The 21,235-nt window shown below is 41.7% G+C and overlaps 1 protein-coding gene across 1 annotated transcript; it reads left to right on the forward strand.

The window, feature by feature from the left end:
• The first annotated feature begins 328 nt into the window (after positions 1-328).
• nr2f5 (nuclear receptor subfamily 2, group F, member 5) lies at positions 329-20,167 on the forward strand. Its single transcript, XM_080426905.1, has 4 exons — positions 329-1,479; positions 10,532-10,812; positions 11,403-11,649; positions 17,986-20,167. The coding sequence occupies exons 1-4, from the start codon at positions 1,113-1,115 to the stop codon at positions 18,303-18,305; spliced, it is 1,215 nt and encodes a 404-aa protein (XP_080283031.1). The 5' UTR covers positions 329-1,112; the 3' UTR covers positions 18,306-20,167.
• The last annotated feature ends 1,068 nt before the right edge of the window (positions 20,168-21,235 follow it).

Below are 21,235 nucleotides of genomic sequence, written 5' to 3' on the forward strand. Positions count from 1 at the left end.
TTGAGAAACTCTAGGCTGAACAGTACAGTAGCAGTCTGTCAACTCCTCTGTCAATCAAAGCCAACCCAAATCGACCGCGGTCCAATTAAATAGCCCCTTACGTTTCTATTATTCCCTTACCAATTGTGAGTGACCATTCATAACGCGCTTCTCTCGGTGGGAGGAGGCGGCATGCCCTTATTTGGGGACTGTGGCCATATATGGAGCGCGGCTAGGGCGCTCCCAAACTGGCCGGGATGTTTAGTGTCACTTTCACCAAATTCTAAGTATGATTCTCAGAGATGCGACCGACCGCCGAAGGGAGAAGTACACTTGACAGTCAAAAGCCTTTTTTTGCGCGTAAATAAACTCACTTCGTCTTAAATCAGAACGCACACCTCTTTTGCGTATAGGCTACAACTTCCTACAAGGACGATTTTTATCAAACGCGGCGCTCAAGAACGAGAACTCCCAAGGACAACTTTTCGTGATTGCTCATTTACGATTTATATGAGTTTGTAACTCAGTAGCAAATTGGCCGATGTCTACGACTGGTATTGATTTGGTGTGATTGATCGGAAGGAAACATCGGCGTGGAAAGAGATATTTTACCTTCAATCGAGACGGGACAACAATTATCTTCAATTCCAATTCACTGTCTGAGAGAGAGAGTCTGAGAGAGAAAAACACTAGGCTGCAGCGACTCACAAGAAGCTGTTCTTTCTTTTCGCAAGTTCTGGGGTTAAATGAACAAGTGCAAATTATTTTATTTGAGCACTTTTAACATTCAAGCCTAATGTATTGACACGTTCAAGAGGGTCAAACTTAGAAGAGAACGTGTTTATGGATTTCTGTGCAGTGAGTAGAGCTGGGAATTGTAGGCTATGTTACGTTCTGGCTAATGGTCATGTTGATACCTTGACGTTTTTGTAAACTTTGATTTTAAAAAAATAGACCGTTAATATAGAAAAAAAATAGATTGAACACACATTTTAGTCCCTTATTAATCTCAGAAGGAAGTGGGAAGCGCCCGTTCGCCCTGCCTTGTTTTCCCTTAAACGTCAGAACGGATTTCTATCCCCTCCCCGCGCAACGGAGTCTCTCGGTGGGGGAATCAAAGTGTTTGGGATAGCATGGCAATGGTAGTAAACCAGTGGCAAGAGAACATTTCCGCAGATCCGGGGTCCCAGCTCCAGATCTGCGGCCAGGAACCTGGCGGGGCGCCGGGGACGCCCAACGGCTCTACCCCGGGGAACGATGCACTTTCCGGGGACAAGATCCCCAACGTGGACTGCATGGTGTGCGGGGACAAGTCCAGTGGCAAGCATTACGGCCAGTTCACCTGCGAGGGATGCAAAAGCTTCTTCAAGCGCTCGGTGAGACGGAACCTTAGTTACACCTGCAGAGGGAACCGCGACTGCCCCATCGACCAGCACCATCGGAACCAGTGCCAGTACTGCCGACTGAAGAAGTGCCTGAAAGTAGGCATGAGAAGAGAAGGTAAGGCAATCCTCTGTACGTTGATGCCTATATCTTTTGACCCAAACTGTGCTTTGATTTACAAGACCAGATTTATTTTTGTGCGTAAAGTTGTGCGTAATGTTGATCGCTTGTGTAAACGTGTGCCTACTGTGTTATCTAAAACAACATATGAAGCCTTGTCTTGTGTGTGTGTGTGTGTGTGTGTGTGTGTGTGTGTGTGTGTGTGTGTGTGTGTGTGTGTGTGTGTGTGTGTAAATATATATATATATATATATATATATATATATATATATATATATATATATATATATATATATATATATATATATATATATATATATATATATATATATATAATATATATACTTATACACACACACACACACACACACACACACACACACACACACACAGCAGTGCTATACACTCAGACATTTCGTCCCTCTGGAAAAATGGTTTGTCTTTGTGCCCATATTAATTATGGTGTTTGCGCCCTATAACACCCACAGCCGTTATAAGAGGATCCCGCTACATTTGTTGTATTGTGTCTGATTAACAACGGGTCAATTAGTGCGAATTAGGAACAGTGGCAACGTGTTCCTAAGGAGAGCGCTTCGCTTCCAATCAGTCAGCTAACCTCGCTGCAATCCGCTCACTGAGAGAGATATTGTGATAGTAATTATACCCAAGGCATATTATCTGTCTACATTTAAATTTAAATGTTAGGTCTATACAGACCGGAGGCGCATAATACAGATAGATCAAAGATGGGATCATTGATCTTTTTAAAAAGTCCAATTAGACTTTGGCTACAATTGACTGTTATGGAGGTTGAGAATGATTTCTGATTGTAGCCTAAACAATTTGCCCAATGTTTTGGCAAATGTGTGTATGTCTAACTAAGCTATTCATTATAATAAATAAACTCACATATTAGCCATATTGAAAATAAGATGATAACATGATTATCAATTGGAAACTTGTGGGAGTAAACACAATAACAGCATTATAGGCCTATTTAGGCTATCATTTGTGATGCATGTATTTCTCAAACTCCAAATCTTATGATCAAAATACAAAGAGTTGGTGGACAATATCTGTCCCAATAGAGCATAAGCCAAATGAGATCTTTAAAGTTATCACTTTGAGGCACCACTAGCTCTAGTGTGTGTGTGTGTGTGTGTGTGTGTGTGTGTGTGTGTGTGTGTGTGTGTGTGTGTGTGTGTGTGTGTGTGTGTGTGTGTAGTGTAAGTGTAGTGTATACACTGTACACACAATCTTCGCACTTGCAAAGCACCCGCAGGCTGAATTGACTCGGTCATGCCCCTTTCTGACGGAATGAACCCGAGGAAATCGCCTGATGCACCGCAGTCTGTTGACCTTTCATCCACATAAACAAGGCCCATGCTATTTGCTCCTAATTGCACACCAGATATGCCAACTAATGAATAAGAGACGTTGAAAATAACGAGTTAAGCAACACAAACTATGACAGTAGCCTACACATTTATGTTGTATGGCCTATAAGCAGTGCTGTGTGTAGGTAGGTCTATACCTCAAGTTGTTGCAAAACACTTATATATATAGACTACGTTAAAAGCATTTTGGCACATGTGCCAAGTTCTCACGTGTCAGTGCATTTGAGGTCAAAGGGACGCTAAAAGGCGCTCCCATATGTCTTCTAGCATGCAGTCTGTTTATCATATTGACAATTAATTAATTGATTCAAGGTATTCATCTGATACAGATGTATTTCCATTTTAGTTTTTTTATCACAACTATGGAAAAAAGTAGTTTCATTTCCGTTCTTCTTTTTTCTAATAAAACCCACATAGACCAAAATGATTGGCAGGAAAGGAAAGAACTTTTATGATATACATGGGAAAATGTGACACACACACACCATGCACGCCACATACACACACACACACACACACACACACACACACACACACACACACACACACACACACACACACACACACACACACACACACACACACACACACACACACACACACACACACACACACACACACACACACACACACACACACACACACACACACAGTTTACTGTGAACTGAAAAGCACTGGAATTGTAAATGCACATGTTCAGTAACACTCCATATCATCACCAGAGGTCATACATAAGTCATGTTTCCTTTTGCATTGTGCAATGTGGTCGCTTTAAAAGGTTTAAATGGTGGCATATATATTATGAATTATAGCCAAATCTGTGTTCAATTTAGATTATTATTTGTGTATTTCCAACAATAACCAACTTCTTCTTTGGTATAAAATGAATTTCAAATATGTTTCACTCATGTGAATGAGACTCTTCCAACTGAAAATTGTCATTGGCATTTAGTGAACAATTGTGCTATTTTATCCATATCAAATTCTGTTTTAGAAAATGATCATCTTAATTTTGTTTGCACAGACAATTTTGATTATTAATTACCAAGATATTGTGGCATGGCACAGCTTTGCAAGTTGAAGTCTGTCAGGGCATTTTATGATAAATGTTGACTGGTTTTGACACATTTATGTAGGCTGCATAATAGTATTGTTGGATAGGAACTGAGCCCTGAGCCTCTGGTTGACCATGATGACAACATTATGATCTCAACTTGTCTCTTTAATGAGCCCAGAGGAAATAGCACAGTAATGGAGCGTTCACGCCAAGCACGATAACTATAACTATAAAATATATTGTTTTAGAAATCTAACTCAAGTGGATGGTCATAAACCACAACTATAATGACAACATCAGTATAGATGCTCACGTCATTATCTTTATGGTTATAGTTATTGTTCTTGGTGTGGACAGCCCTTCAGGCTGGATTTTATACTAACATTTTAGACAGTCCACATTCGGTACATGTTCATATAGGTCCGGTAAAGTCATAACTATGTCTATGATAACGTAACTTCATTCATGGTGTGACTTACTGGCTTTTCTATTTAAACTATAATAATAAGTGCTGGAAGGAAGAGTTTCAGATTTAGCATAAGTCACTGGCGGCGATTTCCCACTGTGAGCATATGACTGTAAAAACACGCTTTATAATGGATGATTTGATCCCAAACACACCATACAGTACTTAGGTGCAAATATTTAACCACTTAAACCCTATATTCGTAGTAAAACAGATCTGAGTTACAACTCTACTTGGACCGTTTTTTTCCAGCTACACCAAAGCACGTTGTGATGCGTTGTGAGCTTTATGTAGATCGGCTATTTTTGGCAAACGTTACCCGCAGAATAGGGATGCTGGGGTTCAAGTGGTTAGAGGTTTAGGTGCTCTATACATTTTCTTGTACACTGGGGGAGTTGAACTCCAGTGTTGTCTCAACTTGTCTGTGTTAGAGCCATGCTTGACACATGGATGTTACATTTATGTACTCGGGACCATGTAAATGAGATGTCAGCCAGTTGAAAATACTGACATATTCTTACAAAATTGACACCACAAAAAAACTAAACAAAACCTTAAAGTTGTATCCTTTTAAAAGGATTGTATAGGCAAGTGACATGCTTGGTTGAAAAATACATTTACAGACTTAAAGAATTCTCCTTTTCAAAATGGAGCATTTTGGAAATGCCTTTTAACCAAAGTGATAACAAATCCCCTATTGAGGTATTTCAGTGTACTGGTAATGCTGGTGTACACAGATGAATTATGTAATGTCATGTCTGTTGTGTTTTTCTTGAACTACATTTGTGAGCTCTGAGTGAGGGCACATGCACACATGCACCCACACATTAATATGCATGCAATCTCATTTAAAGAATTCTGCAATAGGCACTCAGCGCACAAAGTGAGATTTCTGCCACTGCTCATGACCCTTAGTTCATGCCAACCAAAACCCAACAGAGGTGTTGAATATAGGTCAATGGAAACTAAAACATTAATAACACACAGGTTCAAGGCAAAGTCCACATGTGAGAGACAACCTTGGGCTCTGAATTGTGCAAATACCCCACTGAAGCGCTAAAGGCTAACAGGCACCATGTATTGACTAATCCATACCCGACACTGGGCTTGTAACAGCAGGCAATTTAACATTTAACATTGTAGTTTAACCCCCCAGGCTGCAAAAACCTTTACCTATCACAGTAGCAGTGGTGATTGTTGTTATACTAAAATACTTCCCTGCTTTAAACCATATTTTTGGACTGTGATTGACAAAAGCTTCACTTCACATTATAGCTGTTGCTGACCCTTCATTTTATCTGTTGTGGATTATAAAGGCTAATATTAACATGGTGTGAATAAATAAAGATTATAAATAAATACAAATGTCATTTTATTGATTTGCACAACAAGATGAGTGTAAGTACACTATACAGTAAACATCTTTGATGAGAAAGGGTCAAGTAATAAGGAGTTGTGCAGGTGAGGTGAGAAACCCTGGAAGGGCTTATATGAGGACCTCACCTTTTATTTATTTCTTTTTTTTACATTAAATTACATTACTAACACAGAGTTCATCAACCATCACATCCTCATTTTGTTTTAATCAAATTTCAAAATAATGTTGCTAACTTGCTCTCCTCTGCAATTTTTGTCACCTACTGTACGTGTAACAATTTTCTATTGGACATAGGACACATCTATCTATTGTCTGGCTTTAATACATGGTGCTAATTTAAGTCTGGTCTATACTTCAGCATAAGACGGTGTTGGGTGGCAAAAATAGCAGATCTGCGATCTAACAACCCGTTGTGGGCTTGCAGATCGGCTATTTTCACCGTGCAACATGGTGTAAGTTATTAAGCATACGTATAGGCCTAGGTTTGTGTGTGTGTGTGTGTGTGTGTGTGTGTGTGTGTGTGTGTGTGTGTGTGTGTGTGTGTGTGTGTGTGTGTAGGGAGGAAATTCACCTATAATAGCATACTCGAAAAATGGACGCCAGGGTTATTAGTTAAAATCTAAGCCCAGGTGCATTCCATCAATCACTTTAACAGACATGCCTGATTGACTGATGCTGATGTTTGTGACTTAAGTAGCTCAACCTGTTTTTGTTTGTCACCCAGGTTACTTGAAATAACTCTGTGAAGATATCCTGAGGTGTTCGGAAATACCCCCCATGCTTGTTTTCTCCATTATAGTTAAAGATAATACAGGGTTTGTTTTGCATTTAGTTATTTACAATACCTGCTACAGTAAAGCAAAAAATATATATTCTAGTGTGCCACCATTCTAAGAAGTGTGTAGAAGTAGGGAGGATAAAGCCACACACCAAAATAAAATATGTATTATTTTGCCGTGTCCCCTCAAGTGCTACAAAAGGAAATAAGAGCCAGAGAATTAAGTGATCATTGAAATAATAGTTATTTATTAAGTAAATTAAGTTTTGGGTACAATTTAGTTGAGGAACTTTATTGTCTTGTAAAAGGCTCCATATTATACTTCTGACTGTCACTATCTGCCTTTTGTTACTGCTCCCGGTCTGCACTCTCATTCCATTGTGTCATTCACACTCCGTACACTTTGAGACTTACATGGTCAATACACACACCAGGGTTAGGGTCAATTCAACCCACTCAACTCGATCCAACTTTTGATTAGATTAAATATTACATCCTTTTAAATGACAACATAGTTCCTATTTTTTTTTACTACTTTTAAGGACATTTACCTCCTAGATTGAGTGATATCAAAGTGAAATGAAAGTTTCTGTGCTTTTTCTGTGGATGTTTTCTGTCTCCTACTTGTCTGTCCGCTTGTTTGTCTCTCTCTCTCTCTCTCTCTCTCTCTCTCTCTCTCTCTCTCTCTCTCTCTCTCTCTCTGCATATTAGCCCATCTCTTAGCTCCTGTCTGACAGTCTTCATTCCCAGTGCTTTTCTTTGCCACAGGACTTGGTGTGTCGTGAACAAGTGACCTGTAGGTCAGAGTTCAGGGCGAAGCTAAATGAGTCACTGTGAGAGCTACAGCAATGACACCTGAGTGTCACATCACATACAATATCATGAGCTGTGTGTGTGTGTGTGTGTGTGTGTGTGTGTGTGTGTGTGTGTGTGTGTGTGTGTGTGTGTGTGTGTGTGTGTGTGTGTGTGAGACACACACACACACACACACACACACACACACAGAGTGTGACTACTAGGGTTACAGGCACAGGTTTTCCTCTGTGCTTCAATGTACTCAGTGTACACTTCAAACAAATGGCATATGTTATTGTGCCAGTTACATGCATGTATGGACTGACACACACGCCTTTGAGTTGCCAGGCACACACATACTGTACACACCCACGCACAACTATACAAATACTTACACATCCACGCGCATGGTCATGGTCATGCCGGGTAATTTGTTTTTTATTAGTGGAAGTGTAGAGTAGTAGACTGAGCCAAATCTATTATGTGTCTACAGTGTTCCGGCAGACACCATGACCTTTTAGTCCCAACATTCATGGGCCTTAATTGTATTTAGCTGGTGCACCTCCTCTGTAATTCCTCGTGCGGTCTGACCCAGAGGGTAATCCAGGGCAGCTGAGCACAGAGTGTGCACTCGCTGCCATGTGCTGAAGTGGCATTATGAAATGGTGTAGCTGAAATACCCTGAGGTACCTAGGTTTTTGTGCGACTTTCCTCCTCCATTTTTCTGTGCTTCCGTTACGTAGTGGACAGGCGAAAACAAGAATGGTTTCCTATGCTTACCACAGTGATGCGTAGAATAGACCAATTACACTAAACTAACACATTTTATAGCGGGGAACAAATGGGACCACACACGCACACGCACGCTTATCCCAGAACATCCGACCTTGAGCTGCCTCAATGTTTTAGCCAGTTTTCTCTTCACTGTCTGCATCCCCGTCTTGTAGGCCAGGAAATAGAAAGAGCAGCGTGTCTCCTGTCAGATGTAGTTTGCCACTAGTGAGTGACCCTCACAATGAGGCTTTTGAGAGGTCAAGTGCATCGAGTGGATTTGTGTTTTGAAGGATTAACCATTAATTAATGCAAGACCAAGTACTAACCATATAAATTACACTTCAGTTGAGGTTTTCTGGAAATTGTGGAATTCTGCTAACGAAAGGTTCTGTGTGTCAAAAGTCCACATTTTTTACTATGTACAGAGTGAGATGAGAGCTGTGCTGTTGTGAGTGTGAGTGACAAGGAATGTCCCATTGTGCAATGTTGCTTTTGTGACAAGCAACACCTCTTCATAGCTCAGACACCGTTGTTTGCCAAAGGAGACTGCATTCTTTTTCCGGGAATGTGGGTTGAAATGAGCTCACAGCTAAATTGAGTATTTTTTTAGGTCAAAATCTTTTGTCTAATGTTTCTTTTTAGTTTTTTTCTATGCGGGTGACGGGGCAGAATTAACGACATTTTTATGGCATTCGCGAGTGATTTGACCTCTTGTCTTTTTTCAGGCAGGCGCACTGTCGTGCATTCGACTGACACAGCTGCTGTGTTTGAGATGACAGGTGACACCGGGTTGAAAAGCATTTTCCAAACTGTTGTTCCCCCTCCCCTCGATCTCTCCCTCCCAGCTCTGCATGGTTCTCTCTGCCTCCACCTGTCTCTTCATGTAAACCATTTCTCCCTCTGTAGCAAACCTCACCTCCATGTTATATTCAACCACACCAGGGTTCAATTTGCTGGGGGGGGATAGGGTGAATTCCATGCCACTGCTTTTGATATCCGCCCTCATCATTGTTATCGGCAGTGGGAATATGATTTATCCAAGCTTGTGGTCCCACTGAATTAAATACACGCATTTCCTTTTGGGAAACAAAGACAAAGTCTTAAAAAAGTTGACCACATTGAATAGCCTGGTTTCCCTATCTTGGGTAAATTTTCTAAATTAGTCAAAATCTTTCTAAAATGTCTAATTATTATCTTTTTCAAAAACAGCAAAAATAGCCAATCTCCAAGCTCACAATGCTTCGTGTCATGATGCGTTGTGAGAACCACACTGACGACTACTGTAGATCTCTCTCTGTTTCTCTCCCTCTCTCTTTCCCCCCCTTTGGCCTCAGTCCTTGTACTGTACTTATCACCTCTCGCTCTCTTTCTCTACTTTATCTCACCTTTTGTAGCTCTTTACTTTCGTGCAGTGCCTCTCCCATTTCTCGCTTGCCTTTTCATTGCCTCTCTCTCTCTCTCTCTCTCTCTTCTTTTATTATTCCCTCTCTCTGTAACAGTAGATGGAGTTATTAGTTAGACAGCGGGGATGGCTGAACAGGTGTTTTCCAAATGGGCCTTTAAGCACTCACCGCATCGTCATTGCTTGGCGAGGGGGGTTGGGAGTGTGTGTGCGTGTGTGTGTGTGTGTGTGCGCGAGAGTTAGTGAGAGCTTGGCCTCTGTGTGCCCTCCTTGCCTCAGGCTGAGCCATTTGCCAGTGGAAGCGGGAGGATAGGAGTGTGTGTGTGTGTGTGTGTGTGTGTGTGTGTGTGTGTGTGTGTGTGTGTGTGTGTGTGTGTGTGTGTGTGTGTAGGTGTAGGTGTGAAGAAGCGCGATGTCTTTACCGTCTGCTGCTTGTCATTACTCATTGATGCATAGTAGCAATAGAGTAAGGCGTTGGTCTGGTCAGGATGAGACAAAGTGCGGACACATTAGAGCCAGAAACATTCCCTATGCTTTTCTCACTGTCATTGGCTTTAAGTCAATCCTCTCCTCTCCCTCCAGTACATGACAGGGCTTTTAGCTGCAGTTTGCCCTCCTATATGTTTCCTGTGAGACAGAACAGAGCCCCCGTGGCTGTAGAGCAGATTGTGGTTTACGGCATGGTGTGATAGCAGCCCTACTAAATCAAGGCAGTTAGTGCAGGACCCCATAATGACAGTGTGTTGACAGAGAAGCTTTCAGGTCCTGACTTTTTACTGTGTGGTACATGTGTATGTATGCCCGGGCTGAAATAAAGCAGAGGGTGGGATTCAAAGGATGAAAGAAAGGTTCATAGAAAGAAAGAAAGAAAGAAAGAAAGAATTAATATGTTAATAATAAACTACCTCAAAGGATCTCTTCTATAAGATGCAACCGATGCTCTACTGTATCAGGCTCTCAAATTGTAACCCATGTCTGTGTCTCTGTACTCTTTTCTGGCAGCTGTCCAGCGAGGACGTATGTCCAACTCCCAGACCAGCCCAGGACAGTACCTGACCAATGGCAGTGACCCTTACAATGGCCAGCCCTACCTATCTGGCTTCATTTCTCTGTTGCTGCGCGCTGAACCCTATCCAACATCCCGCTATGGTGCACAGTGTATGCAAGGAAATAACCTGATGGGCATTGAGAACATCTGTGAGCTTGCAGCCAGGTTGCTGTTCAGTGCCGTGGAGTGGGCCAAGAACATCCCATTCTTCCCTGATCTACAGCTTATGGACCAGGTGAGTTGGTGGCATCAATTGCAGACTAGAATGCACAGTAATGCTGCAAAGGTGCATCAATAATAATACTTATTATTATTATTATGGAGCATATCAGTTATGGGTGCATACCAAGGATAAGTGCTGTCATGTGATGGATTAATGCAAGAAACTAGGGGCAGATTGTCATTAAAAGATCTCCACAAATGCTTCATAATGCATTTCTTCATAATGCATGCTTCAAACTAATTTCTATTGACTTACTGTGTTGAATTGCATGTGATTATCCATAATTATTCTAAAGGACGCCAGGAAAACTTATTTTGATCTTCACATTACATGACCACATACGTGTATATTTACATTAGGAGTTATGTTATGGCACACAGCAGTCATCATCAATATCCTTATGCACAGTCATCTGTATTATGTTATATTATGGTACTGCCACATCACAGACAAATAAAGGCACTTAATGGCAAGAGTGTAAAGTAAGACAAATGTGTGCTACAGTCAGTGTTACAACTCTTCAATCATTTATATTACACCATAGCATCTGCATTTAGAAATACAAACCATTTAATATTGTGCCCATTTCTCCTGTACCTTAGGTGGCGTTGTTGCGCATGTCTTGGAGTGAGCTTTTTGTCCTGAATGCCGCCCAGTGCTCCATGCCCCTCCACGTGGCACCCCTGCTGGCGGCGGCTGGCCTGCACGCCTCGCCCATGTCTGCGGAGCGCGTGGTGGCCTTCATGGACCACATCCGGGTGTTCCAGGAGCAGGTGGAGAAGCTTAAGGTCCTACAGGTGGACACCGCTGAGTACTCCTGCCTCAAGTCCATCGTCCTCTTCACCTCTGGTGAGCTGCCATACACGTTCACTATGTGGAGAACAACAGCGATATTGTTTGGTGAAAACAAAAGGGTTTTTGGTTAAAACATTGAAGCTCTATAGTAACTCATATAGCAATCATTGCTATTGAGTGTTTGTTCAACGTCTCTCCAGCTCTTTAGTAAACAGAAAATACATTTTCAGGTGGGTCACCAATTTCTCCAGGGGTCACCAGGAGAGAGAACTCATTTATCGGCTTCAATTTGATAGTGTTCCAGTTCCTATTTTGTCTGCACATTTTTTTCTTTTGTTTCATCACTACCAATTTCACTTGTTTATCCTGTATGAGTTCGCTCTCCTGATTGGATGAAATTGGCATCCCGACCTGAAAATATATTTTCTATTCATTTAAGAGCTGGAGAGATAGGGTTACTGAACAAACACTATAGCAATGATACTGTGGGAACATAGAGCTATTTATTTACAAATAAATATCACTTACACCCTCTTTAATAATATAAACAATAGTAATAATAATGAATAGTTATTTTAAAGGAAATAGTTGTTAAAAAATCACGAGAGGTATTTACTACTAAGTCTGTGTAACTGTCTGACCCTATGTTGAGAAATACTGCCTTAGAGCACATGTCTCATTAGTGTTTTAGATGTAGATTAGATGTATCCATTAAAAACAATGCAGTAAAAGATAGTTTTACAGTATCTCCTACTTTTGTTCAAAGACCTACAGAGAACTCAACTCTTTTGCATCATTCTCAAGTTTGATCATTGCTTGACAATTTACTGTCAATGTAAATTCATCTCACAGCCCTATATCTGACCTCTGGCAGGCTTGACCTCAACTTCAATAGTACTTAGTCTATAGCCTTTTCACCTCCAGTGAGTTTGACCGAGATGTGACCCGCCACCCTCCCCCCCACTCCACCATACTTGATATGGTCTCATTAAGTCCATATGTAACTGCTAGTACCACAGTTCCATTGCTAGTCATGGTTGGTGATCTTGTCCGTTCAGTTACAATTAGCAGTTATGTTTAGTTGTGTAGTTGTGTACATCATAGTACGGCCCGTACTGTAGGTTTGGTTTGAACATTGGGGAGGATTGACACATGAAGCAGGAGGCGGATGGGGCGGGGGGGGTTTAGCATCAAACACTTAATTTTCTGCATTCTGGTGGACATTAAAGGGGAAAAAAACAATTTAGGCGCCAGGTGACAATTCAAAACATAATGGAATGGAATACATTGCAGTGAGGCTGTCATGCATTCTGTGTATTGCTTTTTAAATTGTTCTATGAACTTTTCTCATTTAATATTATCCCTGTTGAGTCAACACAACACACATACTGGCCCCTTTTTACATCAATGATACATTTTAACATTTTAATAAATCCTTTGTAAACACTGGACTTTATACCATTCAAAACATAGTACACATATCTGTGTTTCTGGGTGATTTTTAGGAATCATGTACATCTCTAATTGTTAATCATAATTGCGCTTGTTCTAATCCCAGACAGCACCAAAAAGCTGTTGAAAATGTCTGAAAGTGTTAAGTAATAGATGTATTACTTAACACTTTCGGATGAACATGTAACATGATATAACATGTAAATAAATTCCAATTGAATAAATTCAAATGCCCCACACTGTCAGCAAAACACATGCTGCCATTTTCTGACAGTCTTTGGACAGCTGTTACACAGCTAACGCTGGATTAGCTTGTCTGCTGTGCCAGCCAGCAAGCTTTTATGGCCCGGCAAAATTACTTTAGATTAGTTAGAATGCGATAGTCAGGGAATCCTGCTTATATGAACTCTTACCCGTTTGTCTGCCTGTAATATCTCTCTCTCTCTCTCTCCTGCATAAAATTCACACTTTAGCAAGATTTTCATTTTTTTTTATCCCTGAGTAGTTTAATGTAACCCTTGCACAAATAGAATGAGAGAGGAAGAATTCTATTAAAAAATATATATATATATTATCTATCAAAAATATATAACCAGCTATCAATCATTTAACTGGGGACCCCTGGGAACACCTCTCAAAGACCCCACCACCGGTGAAGTGGCTTGCGGGATTAGCCGCGCCGCACAGGGACACACACATAATATATACGTCTTTACAGTGTATGTGTGTGTGTGTGTGTGTGTGTGTGTGTGTGTGTGTGTGTGTGTGTGTGTGTGTGTGTGTGTGTGTGTGTGTGTGTGTGTGTGTGTGTGTGCGCGTGTGTGTGTATATATATATATATATATATATATATATATATATATATATATATATATATATATATAAAAAGTTGCATCAGTGGTGCAATGGTCACCACCCAAATTTAGAACAAACATGGGAAAATTCTCATTCTACTACTCTGCCACCAAAATGTGGAATGCCCTGGCACCATCCATTAGACTTTAAAGGAAGTGTATCACTTTTCTCTTTCAAAATTGGCTTGAAAAAACATCTAAATAGGAGACCACAAGGGGAGGTAAATGTAAATTCCCATCGAAAGTAGGCGTCATTCACTGCCACCGTTTTCCCTTTTTCTCCTTTGTACATATAGTGTTTTGTATTTGTTGATGACATGTATTATTGTGTTAATTTGTTATGCAATGTTGATGAATTGAATACATAGGACCACAATGGAAACAAGTCCCCAGGACTTTTTTCTGTTATCCTTTTAGTCTTAATGTCGTACCACGTGCTGTTTACATAAAAAATAAAAACAAAGACCCAGGAAATAATATGGGTTGTTGATAGTATGACATGCATTATTGAAAAGTTGTGGGTAGCTCTGTAGATCCAATTTGGCTCAAACTAAATTAATCTTTGACTCTTGACACCCTACTACTTCCTCCCTCAGAGCAATTATTAGTGGCTTTTCAAAATGAAACTCCTCTGCTTCTTTCATGTTATGTGTGTGTTCTAAATGCACCCCACCCCCCAAAATTGTCCTTTTAAATTAAATTACATAAAACATTTCTTCTATGATATATGCCTGTTGGTATTGCAGATATTTTAAGTGAATTGGTTCAGGTATATTGATCCCCAACCTTGTTCTACCCAGGACTAGTGAACAGTTTGTATACAGTAGGGATACTACAGTAGCTATACCTAACTCTTTCATGGAAAGTCTGTGTTATGAAAGTTGGTTTCATAGCACTTATACACAAACCCTGTTGGGTGTTCATCATTCCCAGCATTGGGTTCCAGTGGGAGTCAAAATACTGTCAGATCTGGTGGTTCCTTTAATGAGAAATCATGCCTTGTGACCCAGGGGGTGGTGAGGAAAGCCAGCAACAGGCACGCGCACACATGCATACATCAAAGGGGTCTTTTCTTTAGCCCCTGCCCTTTTACCCATCTGTAAAAAGTGCCATCTCCAGACCATGAATGCAGCATTTACTTATGGTGAAACTAATGCAAATGCCCCCTCTCCATGCCGTACCTGAAGGCAGCATTCAAGAGAATTGCCTTTTCCAAACTCTCCTGAACTGCAGCATTTCACGTTTTCATGTTGAAAGAATTGCCCGCTCTGTGGAGAACTCCATGCCGTACACCGCATCTCCTGTAAAGGCTTAGGAGTTACTTAGTTGAGCGTGGTGTCACGCACCGAGGATAGCCGGTCTACAAGCTTGTTGTGAGCTTGTATATTGGCTATTTTCATAATTGTTCCAAAAGTGCACTTTTAGAAATGTCATCCCCTGCCCCTCCAACATTCTCTGCACATCCCTGGCCAGCAAGGAAGTGTCTCTTACCCTTGTTGTTTTTTTAGTTAAATCACACCTAACCCTGTCCTCTTCCTCTCACAGCTAGTGTGCCTCGCTCTGTGTGTACCAAGGTAGTACGCTGTGCACTGTTCCATGCAGGTAGTTCTGAATCTATCGCTCCCATCTCATTTCTTTCATCAAACTCTTCCCCCTCACGCTCCCATCTATTATTGAAACCAGTCATCGACCCCTCTACACCCCCCTCTCTTTCCCCCAAACCCAACCCCAGGCCTAGTTTGGGTCCTACCACCCCAGCCCCCACCACGCTAGCTGAATTATGCATGGTGGGTTTCAGTGTGAAGGGGAATACGCCACAGCCCCTGCCATGACCTACATAACCCCTGTAGCCTTGAGCATCCCATGGGCACGTACACTCACACACACAGACACAGACACCGATGACACAATGACACACAGACACGCTTGCGCACATTGAAAAAAGGGAGATGAGATGATTTACATTTGAAAAAAAATAAGAAGCCAGACTTGAGGTGAATTTTGTCATACACATTCAATTGGTGTGCACAGATCAACACAAAGACACAACCAAATCTGAACACAAGCAGTCAGAGACATGCCCCCCCCCCATAAAGACTTGGTATAGCAAGATAACAAAATCAAACACCAATCATCTACCACCTCTGCCTTCTGAGAACCCTCCCTCTCGTTCCTGCATAAAACCCAGCCCCATCAACCCACATCAGAGATCGGGCATCTCAGCCCGGCCACCCTGATCACTAACCCCCACCGCCCCTGGGTGTGTGCCCAAGGATCAGACAAAGGGAGTTGGTGTCTGGTGTGGGCGATCGCCCACAGACTTGTTTCTTTGGCACGCGAGGGAATTCAGTCACATGGATGGCCCCACTTACAATGCGTGTACCAGCCAACAACAACTGACTGGTCACGCATCTCCCCAACTAGCAACAGACAAAAAAAAAAAAAAAACGCAGCAGATTTGTCCTCAATAGCAGGGGTAGCAAGTGCATGCTTTATACAACCCCATAAAAAATATCAGCCAAATTAAATCTTTTGTTGCCGGGAACTGAAGCTCATCGGGAAGGACAAAGGGGACCTTGCATGCAGGTTGACGGGTTCAAACCGTGGTGCTTTAGCACACTCAACTAAAGTAAAGTACTCAGGGAGAGCAAGTCAGCCTTCCAAATGAGGGTTCATACAGGGGACAGGGACAGAGAGTATAGCAGCACTGCTGCTAGGTGTACAACATGCAGCAGTGCACAGTAAAATGTGCATGAGCTCTGAGTTCACACATATCTGACCTCCTGCACAAAGCCCCTGTGTACGGAGGGTGTGAAAAGTATCACACAACGTAACACGCTCTCCTGGTCGTGCGAGACTCATTCTGAGGCGGAGGGCTGGTGGAACCAGAGGTGTGAGGCGGTGGGAGTGCTGAGCGTGACCTTCCAACCGTGGGGAGAGGGAATGCTGTAGTTCAATGTGACAAGAGTGTTTATTACAGTACGAGTGTAATACACTGTACCTCCCTGCATCTACAGCCCTGATTTTCACTAGCTTATGAAGGTCTCAGAATGTGGAAAATATCATCAGCATTCTGAATATGTAATTATTTTTCTATGTCAGTTTTAGTTCAACGAATGCGTTGAATTGTGATTATTACTGTCCAAATAATTGCATGTAATATAGGCTGAAGATCACTAAATCACTGGTTCTCAGTGTAGGGTCTGGGAATTCTTGGGGGTCCCCTGCTAAATTAATGACAGTTAGGAATCATATTAACACCTCACAACGCGAAGGTGAGCTTGTAGATCTGCTATTTCACAATATTTATCTGTGGAACCTAGTCAAACTAAATTGAATGCCTCAACTCCTACAATTCCAAGTGCTGCAGGGTGGGGGTTCCCCAGTTCAAATATGATTTTTTGGGGGGGTCGTGGCCTGAAAAGGTTGAGAACCACTGGTCTAAATGACTGAATGCCATTGGTCTTTTATTCCTGAACTTCACTTTCACCAACATATCAGCACCGCACTTCTAATATCGAGTTGCACAATACTTTTTCTTTCTTTCTTGAATTGCTTAAAAAAAAGAAAATAGAGGATGTAGGCCAACCTCCGTTCAATTCCCACATTACAGAATATAATTCCAGATTACTGGTGGATTTTTTTCATTGGGTTTTGAATAAATTTTTAAAACAAGCTCTGTAGCAAACAAAGGCTTATCATAGTCACACATTTGATCTCTCTGCAAATCCGCACACTTCTTTATCTATTCTTTTTTTTACCACACAGTTAATATACAGTAAGTAAAGAAAAAGCACAGAAATTCACACATTTTTGTGTAAAAAAACTTCATAGAACAAAACCAAAGGTTTATGTTAACCACAGACCCAAAAGCCCATTTTAAGACTACAAACTGTAACACTATCTACCTCTATCTTTTTCACCTTGATAAGTGAACTGAATTAACTAGAGAAAACAGTGAAGAATAGATCATGAGTTCCACATATTTGTGTACATATTATGTACATGTATTGTTTTCTTGCTTATCAGACATCATTTGTGATGTCATAAGGAACTTACACGTGCTTCCTCCCTGTCCCTCTAGATGCCATGGGGCTCTCAGACGTGGCTCACGTGGAGAGCATCCAGGAGAAGTCCCAGTGTGCGCTGGAGGAGTATGTGAGGAACCAGTATCCCAGTCAGCCCAACCGATTCGGACGGCTCCTCCTGCGCCTGCCCTCGCTGCGCATCGTGTCCTCGCCCGTCATCGAGCAGCTGTTCTTCGTGCGCCTGGTGGGCAAGACGCCCATCGAGACGCTGCTTCGTGACATGCTGCTGTCGGGGTCCAGCTACAACTGGCCATACATGCCCGCCGTGCAGCGGGACCGGCCCATCTCCCTCCACTACAACGAGAACGGGCCCTGAGACGGAGGAGGAGCGCGGACCTGGCGGAATTCCATGAGCGATTCATGCTGAACATTCATCTGACGACCACTCATATACAGTACACCATCTTCCTGTCCCCTGTATACAACACATCAACTCTACCAGAAGAAGAAGAAGCCCACTCACCATTCCACCAAATACCTAGACTTGACCAGCCAACTACCATACTTCAACATCCCAGCTAGCCAAGCCAGCCAACCACTCACCCCCTCCTTGGAGAGATTGCGGCCAAAGGAGAGACTTAAATGGCCCATCGTGGTCCCCGAGATGATGGTGCGGTCTATCTTTGAGGCGTGACATGAGATGAACATGCTGGGAGAGAACAGGTCATAGCTGGTCAGTTCACCAGCAGGTCTGTTGGACTCACAGGAGATGTCACGTCCAAAAACCCTAAACCAGGAAAGCAAATGACAGGACATCTGTTCTATTGCTGGTACCGTTCCTGCATTTAAAAAGGGGCTGTTGTGTCGAAGCATCCCAATATAGTGCTTGTCGAGCAAGGGCTTTGCCAGTAGAACTGTTCTGCCAACAGAACAAAGTCTGGTGTTTATTTACCAGTTTTTATTTGGAAGAAAACCACAAGCCATTAAAAAAAGACAAATGCCAAATTTTCCTTGGACTCTTGCAGAGGACATGTATATTGTGTGAGTGTGTGTGTGTGTGCGCGTGCGTGTGTGTGTGTGTATTGGCACTGTTTATATATATAAAAAACATGATTGTGTCCATATGAATATCATTGACCCATAGGCATTGATAGTGTATTGAGGTTTAATGTGAAAAGCTCAGGTCCAAGGGTGAGGGTACAGATGGACATATGCCATTATCAATACAAGGACAAATCCGTCTCACCAATTTTACACCCATCGACAAACTGTGCCAAAGCTGAAAAATGCATATTGTTTGGAATATTTTTGTGACAGTGTTGGTGATGGCAATTTAAGTTTGGGTAGGTCTGTAATTTGACTTTTACTTGTATCTAGGTCTCAGGGGGGTGTGGGAATTTATAAAAAATAAAATAAATGGATAAAATCTTATATGCACTTGCATTGTAAAACTAGACCGAACCTACCATTAACCATTTCACAACTTTCATGTGGCCCTTCATAACTCCAACATAACGTTGTCAAAGGAGAGACAAAAACATAACCTCTTGAATCTTGATTGTTTCAACAGCCAGTGATTGTCAGTCCCTCACCATGACAACGGGTGATAGCTGTGATATTTTGGGGGGAAGTGGGGGAAGGATTTTGTAAAATTAGCTGTACTTGCCTTAGAACAAAATATTTTGTCAATGACCATTTATTTTATGACTGTGCCATAATCTGTTGTTACCTGTTATGACAGGCATTACGTCCTCCTTATACCGTTTTTGCAGAGGAAAGGGACCGGCTTACTGTCAAAACCACCACAATGCCCACTCGAGGTGTAATAATATGTTAACGTACCAAAAAGTGCTACGACTGAAAAAACTAAAACACAAAAAATACATTTTTGGTTTACATCAGCTCTTTTTTGTTGTTGACTGTGTTCCGGTTTCTTTCCTCTTCTACTGATGTTGTCATTAAGGAAAGGCCACCTTCAATTCACAAGTGTCATTCAGTCAGACAGGATATTGTAGTAAAATGTATCACTAACCTCTGAAAACCCCAATTCATGTTACAATGTTGTCCTTGTTGGACGTTTGACTGTGACAAAGTGTAGGATTATACTCAGTGTTTTCGTTTGCAAGAAATTGTTTTTGACCAATCGTCGTCATGTTGCCAACATGGCACTGTGGTATCAGCAACAAATAGTATTTGACAAACATCTGGGACCTTTGTCTGTTGTCTATTGATAAATGATTACACAGATTATTTCTATAAGAGTTTTTTTTTTCTCTCTATTTTTGTTTGAAAATATGGATCCATTATTTGAAATAAATAAAAATCTGTTCACAGTATTCTTTGTACCGTTACAGTATATTTCCCATAATACACATGAACATGAATAAATATTCTTACGAGACCATCACAACAAATCATATAACTAATCTTTACTTATCCCCCCCCCTCCACCAAGCACACTGTATAAGTATGACAACTAATAGATTAAAAGGTCATATGGCTTGAAACAAACTGAAAGGACCTAAATGATCTATCTCTACAGTATGTAAAAAATGTAATGATACCGATGCACCACTGTCCATTGAGGATACATTACTCCTCTTTGGACCCACGTGTCTCTCACCAATTAGAACCCTGTGATGTGATGAGAAAAAAAAGCATACAGACTGATCAATACTGATTCCATCAGTGACAATAAAACAAGTGGGGGGTTTCCCTGGCTGGTATGGTGCAGCACAAATGTTGATCCAGGCCTGCTGCTGTTAGATGGTACATGATAGAATGTAAACAAACACTGTGACCCCTCACATTATGGTGTGCATGTGAGAGGAAAAAGAGGGAGAGCACACATGGTCTTTGACCTTTGAGTTCAAGGTGCGTCACTTTGTGTGAACGTGTGTGTGTGTGTGTGTGTGTGTGTGTGTGTGTGTGTGTGTGTGTGTGTGTGTGTGTGTGTGTGTGTGTGTGTGTGTGTGTGTGTGCGTGCGTGTGCGTGTTTGCGTGTGCGTGTGTGTGTCCTAGAGGAGCAGATTTTCCTGCTGGTGCCTTCGAGTACATGTAAACACTGTTATTGCTCCTTGACTGGGTCCCAGGGGTGTCAGACAGATACCAAAGCAGAGGGAGACAGGAGTCCTACTAAGACCTGAACGGACCACTATACAACACAGCGGCCATTTTGCCACTTGAACCCCAGCATGCCTATTCTGGTGGGAACATTCGCCAAATCTGCTATTTTTGGTGAAGAGATTTGGTGTAGATGAAAAAAAAAAAAATGAAAGAAGCACAGTTGCAACTGTGCTGTGACAA

The sequence above is a fragment of the Gymnoscopelus braueri genome, assembly GCF_963280865.1.
Source record: "Gymnoscopelus braueri genome assembly, chromosome: 4".
In the NCBI taxonomy this organism is placed as follows: domain Eukaryota; kingdom Metazoa; phylum Chordata; class Actinopteri; order Myctophiformes; family Myctophidae; genus Gymnoscopelus; species Gymnoscopelus braueri.

Bases quoted from the DNA above. Each gene is read 5' to 3' on its own strand.
- nr2f5 (XM_080426905.1), top strand. From the start codon at position 1,113: ATGGCAATGGTAGTAAACCAGTGGCAAGAGAACATTTCCGCAGATCCG. The intron at 1,480-10,531 runs GTAAGGCAATCC...CTTTTCTGGCAG, and splicing joins AGTAGGCATGAGAAGAGAAG to CTGTCCAGCGAGGACGTATG. The intron at 11,650-17,985 runs GTGAGCTGCCAT...CTGTCCCTCTAG, and splicing joins CATCGTCCTCTTCACCTCTG to ATGCCATGGGGCTCTCAGAC.